The sequence below is a fragment of the Meriones unguiculatus genome, chromosome 11 (assembly GCF_030254825.1).
Source record: "Meriones unguiculatus strain TT.TT164.6M chromosome 11, Bangor_MerUng_6.1, whole genome shotgun sequence".
Classification (NCBI taxonomy): domain Eukaryota; kingdom Metazoa; phylum Chordata; class Mammalia; order Rodentia; family Muridae; genus Meriones; species Meriones unguiculatus.
In genome coordinates, this window is record NC_083359.1 from 33429479 (window position 1) to 33450739 (window position 21261).

General features: G+C 43.2%; 1 protein-coding gene across 15 annotated transcripts in view; it reads left to right on the top strand.

The window, feature by feature from the left end:
- The window catches only part of Tenm2 (teneurin transmembrane protein 2), a 1501569-nt gene that overhangs the window by 1227687 nt on the left and 252621 nt on the right, over positions 1-21261 (top strand). For all 15 annotated transcript variants that reach the window (XM_060363849.1, XM_060363848.1, XM_060363851.1 and 12 more), the window contains one exon: positions 17154-17392. In XM_060363849.1, coding sequence (XP_060219832.1) covers positions 17154-17392 — 239 coding nt within the window. The remainder of the gene's footprint in view (positions 1-17153; positions 17393-21261) is intronic.

The following is a 21261-nucleotide window of genomic DNA, read 5'->3' on the forward strand; positions in this document are numbered from 1 at the left end:
CACTTAAATGGCACACTTCTAATTTCTGAGCGTCTAACAGATAGATGCAGGCAGGCGTGTCACAGGGGTTGCTGCAAAACTTAATTAATATCCCTGAAGAGCTCTTCTATCATTTCATGAAGAGTGCTGCATATGAAGAAAATATTATACCTATGGATGCTCCACATAGAACGGAATGTGGGGAAACATGCTGATGGGTTTTCTTAGGCATTTTCTTATGCCTTGAAGGGTCTGATATAAATTCGAATGGAAAAATAAGCTGTGTGGAAGATAACCGTTTTTATGTTAGAGTTTTAAAAAAAAAATAGTGAGTAGTATTACCCTAACTGGGATGCTAGAGCACCACATGCATGCGCACTCAGAAGCCGATCTTTAATTCATAAAACTGAGTAGCAGCTTTTACTTTTTCTTTCATTTTTCCCTCACTCCTGCCAGCCCTGTAGCTGGGACTGGTAGCTGGGGGCTGATGAAATCGTTCAGTCTGAAAAAGACTTGCTGCCACCAGAGCTCAAAGACCAGAGCTTGCTCCCCAGCAACCCCATAAAAAGCTGTGGTGTTACCCCACTGACAATCCCCATGCTAGGGAGGTGCTCAGTGGCGATCACTCACCAGTCAGCTTAGCCTAATCTGGGAGCCCAGGTCCCAGCGAGAGACCCTGTCTTATAAAAACAAAACGGACAGTTCCTGAGGACCAGCTCCGGAAGTTGACCTCTGGGCTTCAAGTGCAAATACATATGTGTATACACATAAATACACTCTTGTGTGCGCACACATGCACACACACACGTACGCACACACGAACACATTGCTGTCAGTTGTCCTAGTCTATTTGTAATGCCGTAACAGAATACTTGAGACTTGTTAGAATGAATGCAAATCGACTGGCTTCCAGGTAGTGGTTCTGGAGGCTGAGAATTTAAGAATGAGGGGCCACCGTTTGACAAGGAGCTTTTATGCTTCATGATGCTATGCTGGTAGCACGGAGAGGGGAAAGAGAGAGGGAGACATACAGCTTAGGACTCACTATCTTTGAGCAATCCACTTCCAAGATAAGAAACAACTCTTGCGGTGATTGATCTGCCCGTGGAGGTAAAATCCTCATGGCCCACTCATCTCTCCAGGGTCTCCATATTAATACTGTAATAGTGCCATAAGTTCAGTATCAGTTGGAAGAGGGGCGAGCATTCAAACCATGGCAGCAGTTGAACAATGATTCAGATAAATCAGTTCTATTTCTTCTTCTCAGCCCTGAAAGAATCCTACAAAATGATCAGCCTATTTTTTAACCGTTTAACCATTATAGCTAAATAGTCTTTCCTCTTTTCTTCTCTTCTTCCTTTATTATTGCCTCTCTGAACCCTTTCTTTCCTTTTCCCCCTTTCTTGCTTTCTCCCTCCCACCCTTCTTCCACACACACACACACATACACACACCCAGCAAACTTGAATCTAAATCTAAATGGATTTGTTGTAGTTTTTTATTTGTTTTGTGGAAGTCTTGTTTGTTTGTGTTGCTGTTGTCAACTTGTTTTTCTGATTCTAGTGTCTTCTCCGAAGCAGAAAATTTCATTGTACTTTTATTTCTCAAATAAAGAATAGCATATAATAAGTTTTAAACTGTGAAAAATTAAAACATACATGGCCAAGCCAGGCATGATAACACACTCCTTTAAGCCCAGCACTCTGTAGATGGATCTCTGTGAGTTCAAAGCCACCTGGATAGAGATAGGAAATTCTAGGCCAATCATATCTAAACAATGAGATTGTAACTCCAAAGAAAGAGAGAGAGAGAGGAAGGAAGGAAGGGAGGGAGGGAGGGAGGGAGGGAGGGAGGGAGGGAGGGAGGGAGGGAGAAAGGAAAGAAGGAAGAAGAAAGAGAAGAAAAACTCATGTAGTCAAATAATCAGAGTAATAATTTTTATAAAGTACTGGCAAACTTTGGTCATTAAAATATAAAGACTTGTGAAGACTTACAGTACTTTTTTCAATTCTGCGGACTCCATTACTTCTCAAATATCAAGGAACTTTTACTAAAACCTAGTAACATATACAGATATTCACTGACCAAATTATAACCAATAAGATGTGATTCTTAGATCCTCTTTGATCTCATGACAGAAGATCGAAGCTCAAAATGTTTACAAACCCTGGCCCCAAAGGACTCGGTGATTTCAGTATCTGAAATCGGACATAACTGCTATGTCATCATAAACCTTTGAAACCAATGCATTCCCATGTAGACTTTCATCAGGTTGGGCAATATTTGAGTCTGGTGGAAAAACTGTTGTCTATGTTGTAGTTCTCTGAGTGTAGGCTAATAATAAAACCCTTGGAGAAATGTCGCACACAGGTAGCTTTGCTACGCTCTAAGCCCTCCTAGTGAAATTTGTCTTCTGATGTGAAACCTAGCCGAGTTGTGTTGAAACATTTTGTAAAGCATGACATGATTCTGCTCCCCTTGCTCCTCCTGAAACCTGGCTCAGTGGTGATGCTTCTTATTCTGTAATTCATTAAGATTTGAAAGCAAGCTCAAGACACATGTAGGATTCAAGGATACCGGGGAAATGGCTAGTGCCACCGACAATCTGACCTTTATGAGAGGTTCGGTGTAGATTGTCATTTCCTATATTTAGAAACTAGCTAGAAGTTCTGTCTGAAAGCGAAATGCAAAACGGCCATTCAGCCCAGCGAGCCCTCTTTGAAGATGATCCCCAGAAAAGCTGCAGGCAAGCCTACAAGACAATATCTACACTGAAGGCCACAGCAGCTTAACTTACAGCAGTGTAAGGTAGAAATAGCCCAAATGTCTACCTGTGGATGAGAGAATGAAGCAGAAGTGATAGCTTTACACAAAGGAATAGTCTTTGGCCCGCAAAAGGGATGTAATTCTATTACGTACTGCAACAGCTGTTGCACGCTACAACTGAGAAGAGCGTGTGTATTTAAAAACTACTCCAGGGACAATAGAACAGACACTAAAAGGTCACAATGTATAGATTTATTTATTGTGAAGTATGAAGAATGAGAAAAGCCCTACAGACAAAAGGCAAACCCAGAGATTGCCAGTAGTGAGTTGTGGGAGAACACAGGAATAATGGGTTGCTGCTTAATGGACTTAGGGGCTTGGGGGGTAGGTGAGTAGTGAAATCTCTTCAGAACTAAACAGAATTGGCCACCATTCAACGCTGTGAATATACAGTTGCCGCTCAGCAGTCCATGTAAGAGTGTCATAGTTAATTCTATAATATATTAACTTCACTCCGATTCTAAAGCTTTTAAATCACAGAGGAAAACATTTGGAGGACCACCATGGGCCCTCTAGGAACTAAAAATGTGCCTGCAGGAGAGACAGCAAGACAGCAAGGCTAGGACATGAGTCCTCTGCCCCAGGCCTGCCTGTCTGAGTGCCTTTTTGTCTGCCTGCCTTCCTCTCCCCATCCTTCCCTGCCTCCCACCCCCCCATTTTTCTTTTATTGAAAATAGATTTTTTTTTCCATAGAACGTATTCTGATTACAGTTTACCCTCCCCATTACTCTTCTCAGTTCTTCCCAACCTCCCCTCCCATCCAGGTCCACATCCTTTCTGTTTCTCCTTAGAAAACAAACAAGCACCTAAGAAATAATAATAAAATATTACAACAAATAGTCAGAATATAATAATGTCTTTTTTAAAGGGACGAAACAACAAGGCAAGTAAAAGAGCCAGGTAAAATGCACAGGAAACACACAGACACAAATGTTTGCACACACAGAAATCCCATAAAACACAAGACCAGACCAAAAGCTACAATACAAAAAAAAATATAGTAATAATGATAATAACCTCCAAAGATGACTCTGAGTTTGTTTTCTATTGCCCATCTACTGCTGGGCATGGAGCCTACCCTTAAGAGCACTTGGTTCACCCAGTGACACTCTCTTGGAAAATACCAACTTTTCATTTGCAAGTGGTTATCAACTGGAGATAGCTTCTGGGGGGGGGGACATACGTCCACTTCTCCTTTCAGCCCCAGGACCCCATCTGGCGCAGACCCGTGCAGGCCCTGTGTATGCCGTCTCAGCCTCTGTGAGTTCATATAACTTTGCTCATGTTGATCTAGAGAGTCCTGCTTCCTGAGTGTCCTCCATTTTCTCTGGCTCTTATACTCCTACTCTATCCACCTCCTCTTCTGCCAGGTTTCCTGAACCCTGAAGCGAGGGATTTGGATGGAGACACCCCTTTTAGGACCGAGTGTTCCAAGGTCTCTTGCTCTCTGTATATTGAATGGCTGTGGGTCACTCCAGGCTTTCCCAAGAAGGAGCTAGAGAAAAAAAAAAAATGTCGGCTTCCAAATCATTCTCAGAGTAGTACAATTTGAGGTCTCTGCACAGCAGTTAACTGGGAGGTTACAACACAGTATACCAGTACATCTGAGCGATTACAAAGGTGTGTGTGTGTGTGCACTCTGTTACTCTCTGGAAGACTGTCAACACGATCCTCTTCAGCATTGTGGTAAATGAAGCCCTTCCTCCTTAACAAAATCCTTTAAGTTCCATATATATATAAAAAGAAAGGAAAGAAAGAAAGAAAGAAAGAAAGAAAGAAAGAAAGAAAGAAAGAAAGAAAGAAAGAAAGAAAGGGATAGGAGTCTCTTTGTTATAGAGAGGAGGAAAACAAGAGAAACTTAAAGGGATCTTCTCCATGATGAAGGGGGGAGGCTTTCCAGAGTTGAAAGCCACCCTGATTCTATTCTTTTGAAAGTGATTTAGATGAGAAAATATACCATGAGATCTTCATGTTCACAGAGATACCAAACCTGTGAAGATAAACTGCTCCGCAGGTGGGCAGGGACAGGACAGATAAGGAGCAAATGCATTACCGAAAGTTCTAACAGACTTCTGGGAAGATTATCTGTGAGTTCCCAGTTACAAACGAGGAGCTGGACCAGAGATTAGCAGACAGGGATGTGTGAAAATGTGCAACCATTGCACTGTTGTGGAACAAAGGGAGGGCAGAGCCGTAAAATCCACACCGTCGCTAAGTGGAATCTTAGAAATTAATTTTTGGAAATGCATTATCCCACTATTTTCCAACCCATTGGGTGTCCACAATAGAAACAGTCAGCAAACTCATGCCTGGCATACCTCAGCAATGACAAGAGAAGCTGAAAATAACAATTTCAGAGAAAAAGAAAAAAAAAAAACAAAAAAAAAAAACACCAATAAGTGAGGAGGCTGGAGAGGTCGTTGTCAATAAAGTGCTTGCTTTGCAAGCTGGAGGTTCTGAGTTCGATCCTCAGAACCCATGTAAACAAAACAAAACAGCAACAACAACAAAAACCAGATGTGGTTGCATAATACTTATAACCCCATCAAGTTCTAGACCTCCAGACCATCAAGTTAGGAACATTACCTCAAAATAAAGATGGACAGTGCCTCTGCCTCTGTAATTAGCAGTTCCCAAGGAGGATGAGACTCATTTGCCATGGCATCAAATGACAGTGTGTGATATATGCTTGTTACCAGTGATAATGGCTTGACTTGACTTCATACTTGTTGTCTTAAAATTAGACATTGTATTTGTTCAAGAAAAAGAACCCAGTCTGTTGCATGATGTATTAAACTATTCCAAGAAACAGATTTCTGGGCCCAGAGTTTAGATCCATGTTTTTGTTGTTGTTGTTGCTTGTTTGCTTGTTTGTTTATTTCTTTGTTTTTTCAACCATGGCTTTGGAATGTAGGTTCCATCTTATTCTCAATTATCAGAGCCGTATGAGGCTACGGAGATGAGCTGCCTTTGCCAATGTCACTCCATGTCCAGTAGCATTTGGAGTCCAGCTGTGCCTGGCTCTAAAACAACTCAGCTACAATTTGTGTCTTCTGTCTCTAGACATTTTTTTTTATTTTAATCACTTTACATCCAGATCATAGGCCCCTCCCTCCTCTCCTCCACCCTCACTTCCTCTTCCTCCTACACCTCTCCCCTAGTCCTCAGAAAAGTGGAGACCCCCTACTTACCCCTGCATCAAATGCATCCTGACTGAACGAATCTTCTTCCACTGAGGCCAGGCAAGGCAGCCCCAACAGGAGCTCTTGATCAAAGAGTGGGCAACAGAGTCCATATCAGAGACAGCCCCTGCTCCCCTTACTAGGAAACCCATAACAAGACTCAACTGCCTATTGGCTACATATGTGTTGGGGGCCTGGGTCCAGTCTTTGGTTGGTGTTTCAGTCTCCACAGACCCCCTGTGCCCTGGTTGGTCTTCTTGTGGTTCTCCTGTGCCCTAAAAAAGTTCTTCTGTCCTTTTTCCCAGTCTTCCACAAGGCTCCCTACTCTCTGCCTAATGTTTGGCTTGAGTCTCAGCATCTGTTTTGATCTGCTACTCGGTGGAACCTCTCAGAGGACACCTGTGCTAGGCTCCTATCTGCAAGCATAGCAGAGTATCATTAATAGTATCAGAGGTTGGCTCTCTCCCATGGGGTGGGTCTCAGGTTGGCCCGGGCATTGATTGCACATTCCCTCAATCTCTGCTCTATTTTTAACACTGCACAGCTTGTAAGCAGAGCAAATTTTGGGTCAAAGTTTTTGTGGGTGGGTTGGTGTTCCCCTCCCTCCACTAGAAGTCCTGTCTGCCTAGAAGGTGGCCTCTTCAGGTGTGGGGAGAATGGGGGTGGGAGACCAGAGGGCTTGGAGAGAGGAAAAATTAAGGGCAGGGGAATTTCAGAGACAAGCTGCAGACCTGCAACAGGGTAGGCTCCTGGGATGATATGGGGGTGACTCTAGCTAAGATTCCTAGTAGTGAGACTCATGGGACTCTAGACATTCTTAAATGTTAACTATGGATTATATAAGATATTAGCAAGCAAAAGAACAAGCAAGCTGGCTTTCATAGCTAGATGGAGAAATGAGACAAAAGTGTAAGGGAAACATAATGACAGAATGATGAAGGGGTCCACCCCAAGGCTCTGACTGTGAGGTAGTGATGGGAGAGGTCATCCTGCTTGGTAATTGTGTCTGAAGAGGAATGTTCTTCCTTCATCCACCCTGGCAACTGGGGAGCACTCACATGAGTCCATTTGAAATCGCTGTGTCTCTGTATGTCCATTGTATGGTGAACTCAAGGTGAAGTTTGAAGTAAAAGTCACAAGTTTTGTTTTGGTCATGTGTTCTGTGTTTATTTCTTAGAGAGAGAGAGAGAGAGAGAGAGAGAGAGAGAGAGAGTGTTTCAGGACTTCCACCCATTAATTTGAAAAAAAGAAAAGTCACCAAATTATTTAACAATACCAGAGTTGGGGAAAAGAAGACACCTCGTTTCATCAGAAAGACTCCGAAATGGATTCACTCAGAAAACACGAGGTTTCTTTAGCGACCTCCAGAGACCTTACCTGTCACACTGCATAGTGAATCATTCCATGAAGAAGAAAATACGCTTTATGATGAAAAATGCTACGTTATATCACAGTGTGACACAATTTAAATATCAAGAGTTGAGGCTTCTATTTAGAAAATGGAAGGCAATAAATTGAACTGCTAATTATTCCAGCTGTGAGTATTTTTTGTACAGCTGCAAATTTCGAAGAGAACAAAGTAGAGGATTTCCCCATTGTTTATGAAACAAGCAAATACAGTGGTACCTTGTATGAGCTGAAAGGTTCAGAGATGGGAGACCCCGAAACTTATTTTTTTTCTGAATCAGCATTTAATCTGAGGAAACTGTGATAGGAAACAGACTTTCAATTACATTAATTGGATCATTGGTTTCTTGTTGTTGTTGTTTAAAGTCAAGAACTAGCCATTTAAATTCTTTTCAAGTTTTAATTTCCAAAGCCATACTTTACTTTTCAATCCAACTATAAATTCTCAAATGAAAGAGAAAAGCCCTTTAGCTATCTCCTCAAATCCCCCCTTTTTTTCCCTCAGAAAATTACTTGGAGGGGTGAGCAACATATGGTAGTAATGAGAATTCATTCTTTCAACAAAGGGTTTAAATGATCCCAGGTCACGAATGTGTGTCAAAGAACACATAGCACAGAGTTCCGGTCCCTCGGGACATTAATAGCCATAGGTATCAACCATTCACCAGCAGCCAGCCTACTGCTAAGAATGCCACATGAATAAACCCTCCCCCTATGAAGTTCATGAAGTAAATAATGTCATGGCCAACCTTCCAGAGAGATTAACAAACTCACCCAAGTTCATGTGGTGATAAACATGAAGCCTGGGTTCAAGCACTCTACCTGCCTGCAAGATCAGTAAGAGGACAACTGCCTCCTTGGTCTGATCTTACTGCTTTCTAAAATAACAAAATCAGTAGTAACGGTGAAGAATATTTATATGTACAGGGAGGGCTGGCCAAATATTTACCCGGCTGTCCCTCACAAGTTCACAACTTTGTTTTCTACTTTTAATGTAGAAGCTTCATTTCTCGATTGTGTGTTTGTTTCATAAAGGACAGAGTGCCTCAGAGGTCACCTGGCCTTGCTGTCCAGCTGGCAGCTGTGCAGGGCAGCATCCAATTGCATCTCTTCCACTATCCCCATCCCCTTCCGTCTCAGCCTGCACACACTCTCTTTGTCTCTTCTCGTTCGCGTCACACCTCATGACTCTTGCCTCTGTCTCCCAGGAACCTACCCATCAAATTTTTCCTGGACCACCACCATCACTCCCCTACTGAAGAACAGAATAATGGTGCCAGGAAGAATAGTGGTTATTTAACCTCTCTCCAGCTAAATGTTTTATTATAACTCCTGGAAACCTAATTACAGTAACTTTACATGCTACAGTACACTTTATGGCCTGTCTCTTTATTAAACCTACTCCTTTAAAGACAATAAACCCAATGCTTCAAAGGGCATGGCAGGCCAGATGAGACTGAGGAGACCTCACAACCCATTGCACACCTGACCTCGCTCACTGAGCCCCCCGCCCCATTCCTGCTGGTTTTCTGCCTTTCCCCTTTTGCTAGCTTCTTTTGTTTGTTCTGTTTTTTGTTTTGTTTTGTTTTGTTTTGTTTTTGGTCAAATTCCAACCACCTCCTGGGTGATTTTAAAAATATCTCAAGGATTAATGGGCTTGTGTATCAATATTTTCATCGGCTTCTCTGAATATCCATGGGTTTATTTACTGGTGGGGGAGGGGCCAATTTTCTCAGGAAAACAATGCTTGCCACCTGTCCTGCCTAGTAGCCAGAGCTGCTTTTCCACATGCGGTAGAGGAGAGACCCTTTACGACTTTTGCTGTGATTCTAGAAGCATGCTTAGGGCAGCCGGCTTTGTGAGCAGTGGAGAATAGCCCATCCTGGCTGGCCATCATCAGTCTTCATGCTGCACTGTGATGAGATAGCAGGAGACAGAGTGAGAGAGGAAGGGAGAGGAAGAAAGCCTGACCTTTAGAGTTGCTGCAGCAGGATTATTTGTGTAGTACATTTCTGTTTCGAAGCCCTGCTGGGATTTCCCCCTGGGAATAAAGCCAAGCCAACAGGAAACCAGGAAACCACCTCTAAGGACCCCACTGGTTTGTTGCCTGCTGGAAAATAGTACTTGGTGTTAAAGGATTTTATGTATTTATTTGTTTCTTGCTTTGGTCGAGTTTGAGGTTAATGACAACGTTTACTTGTGATGGATCAGAGGCAGGAAAAAAAAAATACTGTAAAGAAATCCCTTGTTGAAGCCTCAAATCAGCAGCCTCCAGTTCTGGAAGCTTCCACTGCAGATTAGTCAAGCACTTGGTGCATCAGAGATGTAAAATCAAAAGTCACAGCTTCCTAAATTGACGGACCCCTATTGCACGGATGCTACTGCTAGGGTTTTTCATTTGTTAGACTTCCTTTTGAAAGCTCTCATGGTTGTTTAATCAGAAAAAAAGTAAAATGAAATGAAAGCGTGCGCCCTTAATTTACTAAGCCAATTTGATGCAGAAGCCTGGTCGGCGCAGATTCCTCCTCAAATCCACGTCTTGGCCGTCATGTGAAGCGCATAGGAGGATAGCTCCTTACTAGGTACGCTTTCTCTGCTCTCATTAAATGGCTTTGTTTTCACTTGAAGTGATGACATTTACCCGAAAGACAGACAGTTTAGAGTGAAACTATGATAACTGTACTCTTAGGAAATCACTGAGCCTTGGGATCCAGAGCTGAGCACAGGGGCTGAGGGGCAGTTCCTGCCTCGCCTTCCTGATCCATCCTGAACCCCCTGCCTATGTCCTGCAGGCTGAGTGTTAGAATCCCAGCCCCAGTGCCCATATTGCTTGGAAGGGAAAGAAGCGTGCAGTCTCCACTTTGATTCTTTTGTAAAACATCAAAGCCTTGTTTCCGCCATCCCGCGAAGTGTTAGCAAACTCGGAGGACAGCACTTTGGGGGCCCCCTCATTTGCCTTGCCTTTCCAAGGCACAAGTGGCCAATTCTGAGAGCAATTGAGTTGTGCTTGAAAAATGTCAAGTGCATTTGGAAACTACACATTTTTGCTGACGCCTGGAGTCCTGAGCAGAGCTATTTCCATGACCAACTGCTGGGAAGAAGTTCAGCTGGGGCATCAGAAATGATTCCCCTGCCACACACTGAGCAGGGCCCCTGAGGGGGAAAAGCTGTCTTAATAGCCGGGTCAGGGAGAAATCAGGAGTCTCTAAGTCTTCCTGGGCCTCGTAAGAGCCACGTGACCACACCATTACTTTGTGGCTCTTGTTGCTTTTTTATTGTATTTTACTCAATTTTATTTTGTTTTCACTAATCGAAGTTTTCATATTTTTCAACTTAAAAACAAAACAAAACATTTAAAGAGAAAACTTTGGGAAGAACAGCCAATGAAAAGATAACTGCCTGATGCCTTCCTGTTGCCGGGCCAAGGCCAGTCTTTATGCTGAAACGTTTAGAAGTTGAGACTTTGTGACACTTTACCCAATGGGCATCTGCCTTCAAACCCACCTTTGAAACAATAGACCTAGTCACACTATAGTACACTCTCTGTCAGCTGGACATATTTGGAAGTTGTAAACAAGATTAGAATTTCTTAATCTTTAATACGTTTTAAAATCACCCAAGACACAGCCATCGCCTTCCTCCAGGCAAAGCAAGCCCAGGAATTTGTAAATTTTTAACAGCTCACTCAAGTAATGCTTGCACAGGTGTCTGTAGAGGAGAACCCGAAGATCCGCTCTTTCTTGATGGTTTATCTTTTCTTTTTATTAAATGCCTTGGGTTAGCATATAAAATAATGGGTGTTTCCACGAAGAACATTTCTTTATCAGCTTGGGGGTGGTTGCTAAGTTTTATCCTCTGAAGATTTGTATCACCAGGGTATGGATATATTTTAAGAGAAACAGAATTCTACATACCTTTAGTATTTTTATGTAGCCATTTCTGAACACCAGAAATAGAAAATGGGTGATAACTACATGGGTTCTGTTTGGCCATAATCATCACAGGCAACTCAGTACCAATGAGCAGCCCAGAAGATGTGGCCTGCAGGGATAATTCAGGACCCAACGTCTGTGGGTCACATTTTGGGCCTTGTATACAAAAGCACACATGCTCACCTATTATACATAAGCAAACACATGAATCCATTTACAAAGTATGTAAAACTGTTCTAAAACCGGCCGTTAAGGTTACCAAAAGAGCCTTAACTTTACAATATAAAATATCTACAACACAGTGCTTTGTAGCACATGTATCTTGACCTTGGGAAATATTGTAGGTGTTCATTGAACAAAAACTTGCATGACCACTGTGGTACATGTTATATTCTAGACGGTAAGCCACAGAATTAAATAAACCTGATAAATACCTCATTATGTTACTCTTTGTGGCAATTCAGATCTGATGATTGATTCAGATAGTACATAATGTACACATGTGTACATATGTGTGCATCTGATACAGGAAATGAGGGCAGCTATAATGGTGAGAGAGTAGTTGGGAATGGGTGAGACTTGGGAAAAGATCTCTGAGAAAATCATATTAAGGCAGCAAGCCAAACAACACAAAGAGAAGACTATACAAATATTCCCAAGCAGCAGGGGTATGCAGTGCAAAAACCCCCAGGGAGAGGTTGAAGTCTGACAAAGAACAGTAAAAGGACAATATGACAGACAGAACAGTGGGGAAGAGGAATGCTACAGGCTTTGCTTGGAGAGGTGCCATCCTCAGACCATGCAGGGCGTTGTAGACCCTGAGAAAGACCTGATGTCATTCTAAGTGGTGTTGGAAAGCTTTACTTAGTGGTTGAGGGGAGAAGACCAGGAATCTCTCTAGAAGGAAGCGTGGGCAATAGACTGTGTTGTCAAATCTTATTTTATTTAAAAAAAAAATTTAGAATTTCCTACAGGAAATCTCTTCCATGAGTTACAATAGTCATATCCTTCTCCTTTTCCAAAAATTAGTACCTCCAAAATATCATTACATCCAGCTTAAACTTCTTGACCTCCACCTTATTATTCTCACATTGCCAAAACACTCTGTTTTATTCATTCATTCATTCATTCATTCATTCATTCATTATGTTCACAAATATGACTGCTATCTGGGCACTAGTGTTTAGACTCTGCAGGTACTAAGGGTAGTGTCCACCACTGTTGAGTGTACATGGGGTCACATGTTAGTTGGAGAAAAACTTTTTCAAAATAATACATGTTAGACACCACTCCAAATGCATGATAAGATTCATGAAAGCACAAAGGGATGGATAGAAAGGGTGTTGGTTGGTTTCTCAGAGAGGTAATGGAAAGGTGAGGAGGAACTCAGGTAAGGTGGGTTAGGTGAGAAAGACCTGCTGAGTCAATGAGGTTTACAGGCTGGGAAGATGGCTCAGTACCACTACTGCAAGCATAAGGACTTGAATTCAGATTCTGCAACACCCATGTAAAAAGCCAGAATGTAAAAGGCCACATTTGTACCTATAACCCCAAGACTGTAAAGAGGTGGAAATATCGCTGGAGTTTGCCAAAGCAAAGCTCCATGTTCAATGAGAGGCTGTCCTAAGGGAGCGAGGTGTAGAGTGATAGAATAGGATACCTGGCATCCTCCTTTGGCCTCCCTTACACACATATGTGTATACAACACCTTACACACATATGTTTGTGTATACCACACACACACACACTCACACCAAACCATCTTTGTCTCTGTCTCTGTGTGTATGTGTCTGTCTCTCTGTGTCTCTCTCTCTGTTTCTCTCTCTCTCTCTCTCTCTCTCTCTCTCACACACACACACACACACACACACACACACACACAACCAAAGAAGCTTTGCATCCCATCCCCCAAAGTACAGCAACATGGATAATACTGTTACAGGACTGGAGAAATATCTGGGTGGATGAGAGCAAGGGCTGCTCTTCTACTGGACAAGATGGTCTGGTCCACAGTAGAGACACATGTCTACTTCTGAGGAGCAAGTTGAGCTAGATCTTCAGACCTGTCAGTGATGGCTGAAGCCATGGAAATGAACAAGTCACTGAAGGTACGCAAGCTTGGACTCGTACATATTTTAAACACTCATTAATGTCTCCTTACTGGTGGACAGTGGTCCAAGAGATAAAGCTGGCGGGGTCCTAAATCAAGAGCCTGGTTTTCCCACCTCTCGTGACCTTTGCTGGCTGTTTCCACTGTTTATGGGGCAGTGGGTTAGTACTTAGCATGTCTGGAAGGTCTTGACATGTGTTCCATGGTTGCCAAGCTTTAAATTAAAACTCACATTTTGAGCTCTTTATGTTGCTCAAATGTTCCTTAGTAAAAGCCAGTCATTAAGAAGTGAACACCTACTATGCCAAGTTTTTCTTAAATGATCTTGTATGGTTTGCGTGCAGCTACATATGCAGCTCCTGTGCTTACATTTCCCGTGATAGTGATGCTCAAGAGTAAGACTGGGTAACTAGTATAAGCTAACTTGCCCATCAAAAGCACTGCTAGGAAACAATACAAGTCTTTCTTGCTCTCTTAAACACCATCCCTAGGGTGTTCAAGAGACTCCTCTTCAAAAGACTGTTAGCTGATCCCATTAAAAAAGGGTTTTTGGCAAAGAAGAGGACCCTGGGTAAGATGATCAATCCTCATGCAGAAAGGCAAAGGGGATGGACATCAGAAGAGGGAGAAAACAGGAAAAACAGGATAGAAGCCTACCACAGAGGGCCATTGAAAGATTTTACCCAGCAAGGTATCGAAGGAAATGCTGGGACTCATAGCCAAACTTTGGGCAGAGTACAAGGTGTCTTATGAAAGAAGAGATAAGAAGATGTGGAAGGGACAGGAGTTCCACAAGGAGAGCAACAGATCAAAATATTCTGGGCCCAGAGGTCTTTTCTGAGACTGATACTCCAACCAAGGACCGTGCATGGAGATAACCTAGAACTGCTGCACAGATGTAGCCCGTGGCAGCTCAGTCTCCAAGTGTGTACCCTAGTAAGGGGAACAGGAACTGTCTCTGACATGAACTCAAGTGGCTGGCTCTTTGTTCACCTGCCCCTGATGGGGAAGCAGCCTTACCAGTCCACAGAGAAACACAGTGCAGCCAGTCCTGATGAGACCTGATAGACTAGGGTCAGATGGAAGAGGAGGAGGACCTTCCCATCAGTGGACTTGGGGAGAGGCATGGGAGGAGATGAGGGAGGAAAGGTGAAATTGTGAGGGAATGAGGGAGGGGCTACAGCTGGGATACAAAGTGAAGAAACTATAATTTATAAAAATATAAATAAATTTTTAAAAAGTGAAAAAAGGGGGGCTTTGGGGACCAGCAAGATGGATTAGTGGCTAAGGATTCTTGCTGCCAAGCCTAATTGCCTGAGTTTGATCCCCAGAACTCACACAGCAGAAGGAAAAAAGCCAACTCACACACGTTGTCCACCACACATGTAGCATTGCATGTTCTATACTCTGTGTGTGTGTGTCTCTCTCTGAGTGTGTGTGTGTGTGTGTGTGTGTGTGTGTGTGTGTGTGTGTGTGTGTGCATGCACCTGTGCATGTGTGCATGGGTACAGGCTACTGGCAGGAAACCTAATCCTTTACTTATAGAATTAGTGTGCAAGCTTTATTGAGATAATTGAACTTATATACAGCACAAACGAAGTCTAACTATCATTTGTCTGCTTTAATGTTTGTTATATTTGTTGTTTCGTTAGTCAGACACATCTCTGACCTGATCCTCAAATTGTCCCAGGCTTGCTTGATTTATATAAACAATTCAAATACATTGCATGTTTTTCTGTATGTGGTCAAGTTACAAATATTGATAATGACAGTGATATTGCCTTCAGATACCTCTGAAAAAGCCTGACAGTCCTTAGCAGAAAGGGCAATATGGTATAGTCGGTCTTTTTAGAACTCTTGGCAAATAACCGAGAGAGGGAAACTGGAGCTTGAACCCCGTCTTAATTATGTCGCTATTGCTGTGTTAAAACACCATGACCAAAGCAACTTTTCAAAGAAAGCATTTAATTGGACTTACGGCTCCTGAGAGTTAAGAGTCCGCCATGGTGGAGGAGAATGGCAGTAGCCAATAGACATGTTGGCTGGAACAGCTGAGAGCTTATATCTTGATCTGAAAGTAGGAGACAGAGAAAGAACACTGAGAAACTTCAAAGCCCATGCCTGTGACATACATTCTTCAACAAGGCCACACCTCCTAATCTTTCCCAAACAGTTCCACCAATTGAGGACCAAGTATACAAATATGTAAGTCTCTAGGGGCCGTTGTTTTTCAAACCATGGGAAGCCCCATGTCATATTCCTACCAGCTAACTCCAGGCTTCAGGGTTCTATCTATAACACTTGGCCAGTCTTATTGAACACACTATGGGTCTCAGGTGAGGTGCAAGTGAAATGTATGGCATGAAGACAACAAGATATAAACAGCCAATAGGTAAAAATACATTTACTGGCTGGGTGTAGGTGAAACACACCTTTAATCCCACTATACGGGAGGCAGAGGCAGTTGGATCTCTGTGAGGTCAAGGCAACTCTGGTCTACAGAGTGAGTTCCAGGACAGTCAGAACTACACAGAGAAACCCTGTATCAAAAAATAAAAATGGATCTACTGAAAGTGTGAGAAAGAAGGAAATGCCTTTCTTGACATTTTCACATTTTAGAATTGCAGCAAATATGACTGCAAAATAATAGGACTCCAATTATTCACTCATGTGCTCCTGCATGCATTCATTTACTAAAATCTCCCTTGGATGTTGGATTATTAACTGGGTACTTAAAAATATGAGGATGAACTAGGTCCTAGGTGAGACACAGACCCTGCCCTCTCACAGGTAGACTCTAGAATCTGATTAGCCATTCATACCTTTCATCTCCTAGACATGTCATTGTTTTAAGTAAAGTGCAACCAGTCATATTCAAAATCTTATCCTTGGCATATATATGGAAAAAAAAAAAAAACAACCTATTGTCAGAGAACTGATGTTCTGGAAATTGCCTTTGGAGTGACTATCCTCTGAGAGGTCACGTGGTTTTGTTTCATATTTCATGTTTTATTATATAGTTACCACATTATAGGTCTGAGTACCAAGGACACCATGTTCAATTGATGGACAAAGTTGTTTTTTTTTAATTAACCTTGATCACAAGACCTAAAGATGCTGTCTGAACAAGAAAGGTAACTAACGGTTGCTCCCTGTGGAAGGAGAGATGAAAATGTATAAGAACTGAGAGGCAGCCTGGGATAATATTTAAGAGCAGAGATTTTTACCAAAAGACAGAGCTCTGGGTTTAAATCCTTAGACAGTTATCTGACTTCTCCCAATCCGGTGTTTCATATCTAAATTAGGGATATTATAGCATTTAGTTTGTAAACGGTGGTGACAACACATTTCAAGTATCTTTCAATTGCGCATCTCTAGTACGTGATAATACTTAGCACCAGCATCATTGTCATCATTTCTGAGTGAGTGACAGTAATTCGCTTTTCATATTTGCTTTGAACACTTTGCCGGATTGTTCTGGAAGGTAGAATCTTGGCACATCTGTGAAGGTATAAAATTAGGCAAGCTGTGGAAGTAAGGTGTATCACCAGCCAAAGTAATGTTTGTCACACCCCCTCCTCCTTCCTTCCACCACCCCACCTGCCACCAAAGTAAGGTGAGCTGACTAACATTTTATTGTCAGAAATGAAAGGAACAACAACTAAGCCTTTGTTAGCCAACCACAGTCGGGCTGAGTCTTTCCCTCTTCCTTTGCAGGCACTTCCTCTTCAAGACATCCTCTGGAAGCACACCCCTGTTCAGCAGCTCTTCCCCAGGATACCCTTTGACCTCAGGAACCGTTTACACACCACCACCCCGCCTGCTGCCACGGAATACATTCTCCAGGAAGGCCTTCAAGCTGAAGAAACCCTCCAAATACTGCAGTTGGAAATGTGCCGCCCTGTCTGCCATCGCTGCCGCCCTCCTCTTGGCCATTCTGCTGGCATATTTCATAGGTAAGCCAAAGCAGCCTTGGTCACCATGCTAGCGGTGAGAAGGCCGGGTAGGGGCGAGGGGGCATGGACTTGTGAATTTAGAAGCTCTCTGCTGTCTGTACAATTTGCCTGTTGGCTCTTGGAAAACATGATCATTAGTGATGGATAGGAGAGATTTTTTTTCCTCCTGGAATCCATTCCAGTCATGACTCTGGCTGACATTTATCAGAGGTGAAGTAAAGCATCCTGGCTGTGTCTTTTCTTGGAGAAGGGCTGAGAATTATCATTCCCGCAAACCAACCTTCACTCCCATAGTAATCATCTAGATTTCTCCATTACTGGCTTTACTGCAAACCAGGGCTCTGATATTCATTCAGCATTGGTTCTCCAAGAGAAGTTTAGGCGCCCTTGTACACAGACCATCTTGACCAGGGAGAAAGCCAAACTACCTTGCCAATTTTCAGAGCTGTGGAACAAAGTGGGATTGAGAGGCCAGAGCCTACAACCTGGTCTTCATCTAGACTCAAACACCCACACAGTTGACCTGGTCCAGCTTCCTTTCTCTGCTCAGCCTCAGTCCTCATCTCACTGTGGCATTGAATCCGAATAGAGCTATAAACCTGTGACTTAGTGTGTGGGGGAGGGTGGGAGATGGGTGAAGTTGTTGGGGTACCTTCCTTCCCCTTGTCATGGATGTTCATTTGCATCTGTGAGGTACCACCATGTCACTATGGAAAGCAGCAGATGGCTAGAAGCTCAGAGGCAGGGAGCCACAGGCATATGAGCATACTGGGCTGGACACAAAGCCTGGTCACAGTTCCTGGCCCTGACAAAGAGCCCCATTGCTGCTGCTCTGTCAGCTAAGCTTGCCAATGGCAGGTCTCCTGGCCCAGGCAGAGGCCATGGTGATGTTTGTTAAGGTTTATTTGAAACACTTGATGGTTCTGGCTTGCTTTTAGGGCAGCTATGACAGATCTCCCTGGTTAGGCTGTGCCATGTTGCAAAGCAAACCTATAAAACACCAGCTAAAAGAGGCTGACTCCAAAACAGTTCCAAGCATGCAGGGAGAAAAACTCCTCCCATTTAGGAAAAGAGACAAAGCAACATTGATGCTGATGCGGCTGGCCTTCCTTTTCCCAACATCAGCCTTCCTTTCTCATCCATTGGTGGAGCTCCTACAATGCCTTAATCCCATTCCTCTGGCATGGTGCCTGCAGAAAAGAGGCAGGCACAGTCCTTCCCAGGGCATTTGACCTGAGCTTACCTGATGGCACAGAAGTATTATGGTATGCCTCTAGAAATCTGAATACCAGCTCTGCCCAAGGTTGACTAGCACAAGCCAAAAATCAATACACACTTTTTATTGTCTTCCACAGTATAACTACACTCATCTTAATATGGAAAAATAAACCTTTATATATTCTTTATCAGCTGCATTGATCAGCAGTGTCCTCCAAATGTGAGAATGCTAATATTTCAGGGAAAGGAAAGGGATCATATTTGCCTGGGGTTTTACAAAAGAGTTTTCACTCTAGCCCTCAGCTCTCAGTGGGAACGGACACTCAAGTGTCCCTGATTTCAAGTCACGTCTGCATCTTACCTCTTGATGAAGGATACAGCAGTGATTGACTTGACCCTCCTTCCCCCATCACCTAACTGGGATCTTTGAGTCCCCTGCTGTTTCAGGGGCTTGGTGGAAGCAAATTGAATTTGACAAATTTGTGGTCTTTGCATGATTTGGTTTTATGTCAGAAACTTCAAAAAGGGTCCATATGCTCACTTCTCATGCTTAATGTTCTGCTGGGCCAGTGGGCACCGTGGGGAGCCCAGATATAGAAATTGAGGCACTGCCTGCCCCTGCCAGTGGCATCCCCAGTATAGTTCCTCCTCCATTTGCAGGGGAGAGATAGCTAGCTAGCGCCTATTTATTGAGCTTGATAGTTAAAATATAATAGCTTTCTGTAAGGGTGGTCATATAAATGGGCAACTGTGTAGCGAGAGGTTAATGTTTTAATCGGGTGCGTAACTTGTAAATGATGGATTAGGAAACATATTTATCCTCAGTCTGGAGGCTATTGGAAGCTGGGCCTGAGCATCTTACTATGGTTTATTGGTTTATAATCCATCATTTCCTATTTGTATGCTTTAGGTAAGACTATGCTTTGACCCTGGAGTACTGAAAAATAGTTTATGACTCAAATTGAGTGATGTAACAGGCCAGTTTGCCCAGCAGTGATGGCAGTAAATGTGGAGCTACAAGGTACAATCAGCTCTTCCCCAGAGATGAGGAGAGATCTGCAGGCTCAGTGAGGAGTCAGGATCCTAAGTGCTGACATTGGCCCCAGCAATCCATTTCTCTGCGGAGAACCGCTTGCCTTCTGAGCCTTGGTTCCCTAAGTACAGCATGAGGGCATGAGAGTTACTTACGTACAGAATCTCTGAAGTACAGTGAGAATTAATTAATGTGTATAAATCACTTTGAAGATGAAAAGCGGTATATTATTAATTACAAAGCTGCAGGGGTATAAACACTGCACTGCAAACACAGAGGAGAGTGTTGTGGGGCACAGGCATTGATTGTACCAACCTAAAACAAGCCACCAGGGAAGGACAGAAGTGAAACATAAAATCCCTGGCCCCCCTGTTAAAAAGACTGGCACATTCAGGACCTCAGTCCATTCTGGTTCACACGCAACTCCCTATTCCACAAGAACATGACAGGTCCTGAAATTGACGCATCAGCCCCAGGACGTTTATGGGCAGGCAGTGGGTTCAGGCCTGCCAGGCACTGTGACAAATAGGTCAAATTATCTTTCTTGCATGTTCAAACCCGTGGAGAGAAGCCTTTCCAGAAGTGAGCAATTTGGAATAACTTCGCCCCATGACAAGCTCCTCCATAGATCCAGGCACGTGGGTCAGGGTAAAATCAGAATGCCAGCCCTTGTGCAAATTGGAAGCCGTGGGCCCTCACTGACACAGGAAAGATTCCCCCGTTTCCTGTTCATGAGACAGAGGTGAGAGAACTTTCGTGAAATGTTCTTCCATCCAATCCCCTCTGCGCCAAATCCCCCCAGCATGAAAACACTCTGGAAGAAATTACTCTGAAAAGCAGTGTGAACCATCATGAGACCACTTTGTATGTCACTCAGCCCCTGGCCCAAACAGACCCTCGTATAGAAGAGCTTGGCTGGAAAAGACAAGGGAACTGTGTTCATGAGTGATGACTTTCTTCCTTGGTTTTTTTTTTTTTTTTTTCCAAGTTCTTTCATTGCCTACAATGTCAAAAGTTCCCCTATATTCCTAAGTTCTCAAGTTATATAGCCAGGATAGATGTTCTCAGCTGTGTAACATAAATATACTGTCTTTTGGTCTTCCTAGTATATGTAACACAACAGGAACCGGCTAGAACTTTCATCCCACATCAAGGGAGGAAGGTACTTCTGACACGTGACTCTACCGTTAAATCCACATGATCCTAGAAATCCTGACATAAGAGTCCTCACAATGGTTCCTCATGACACACAATCCGGTCTGTCATCCTTGACTTACAAAGCACAGAGACGTAATCCTTCTCATGTTTCCATCAGTTGTTCCACGTGACCGGGAAGGGACGTCAGTACAGTAAAAGATAGGAACATTTAAGTCATCCTAAGTTAGTCTTTGGCACTTCGGATTGCTGCCGAAATTTAGATGTGTGTGTGTGTGTGTGCGTGCGAGTGCGTGCATGTGTGTGTGTGTGCATGTGTGTGTGGGTGAATGATATTAGAAAGTCACCTTGTCTTGTTCACTACTGTAATTCCTGCTAAATATGAAATACTATGTGCTAAGCTCCTCGGCGCTGTCTTCTGCCACTCTGACTTTGATCTGTGAAGAACACGGGCCATCAACAT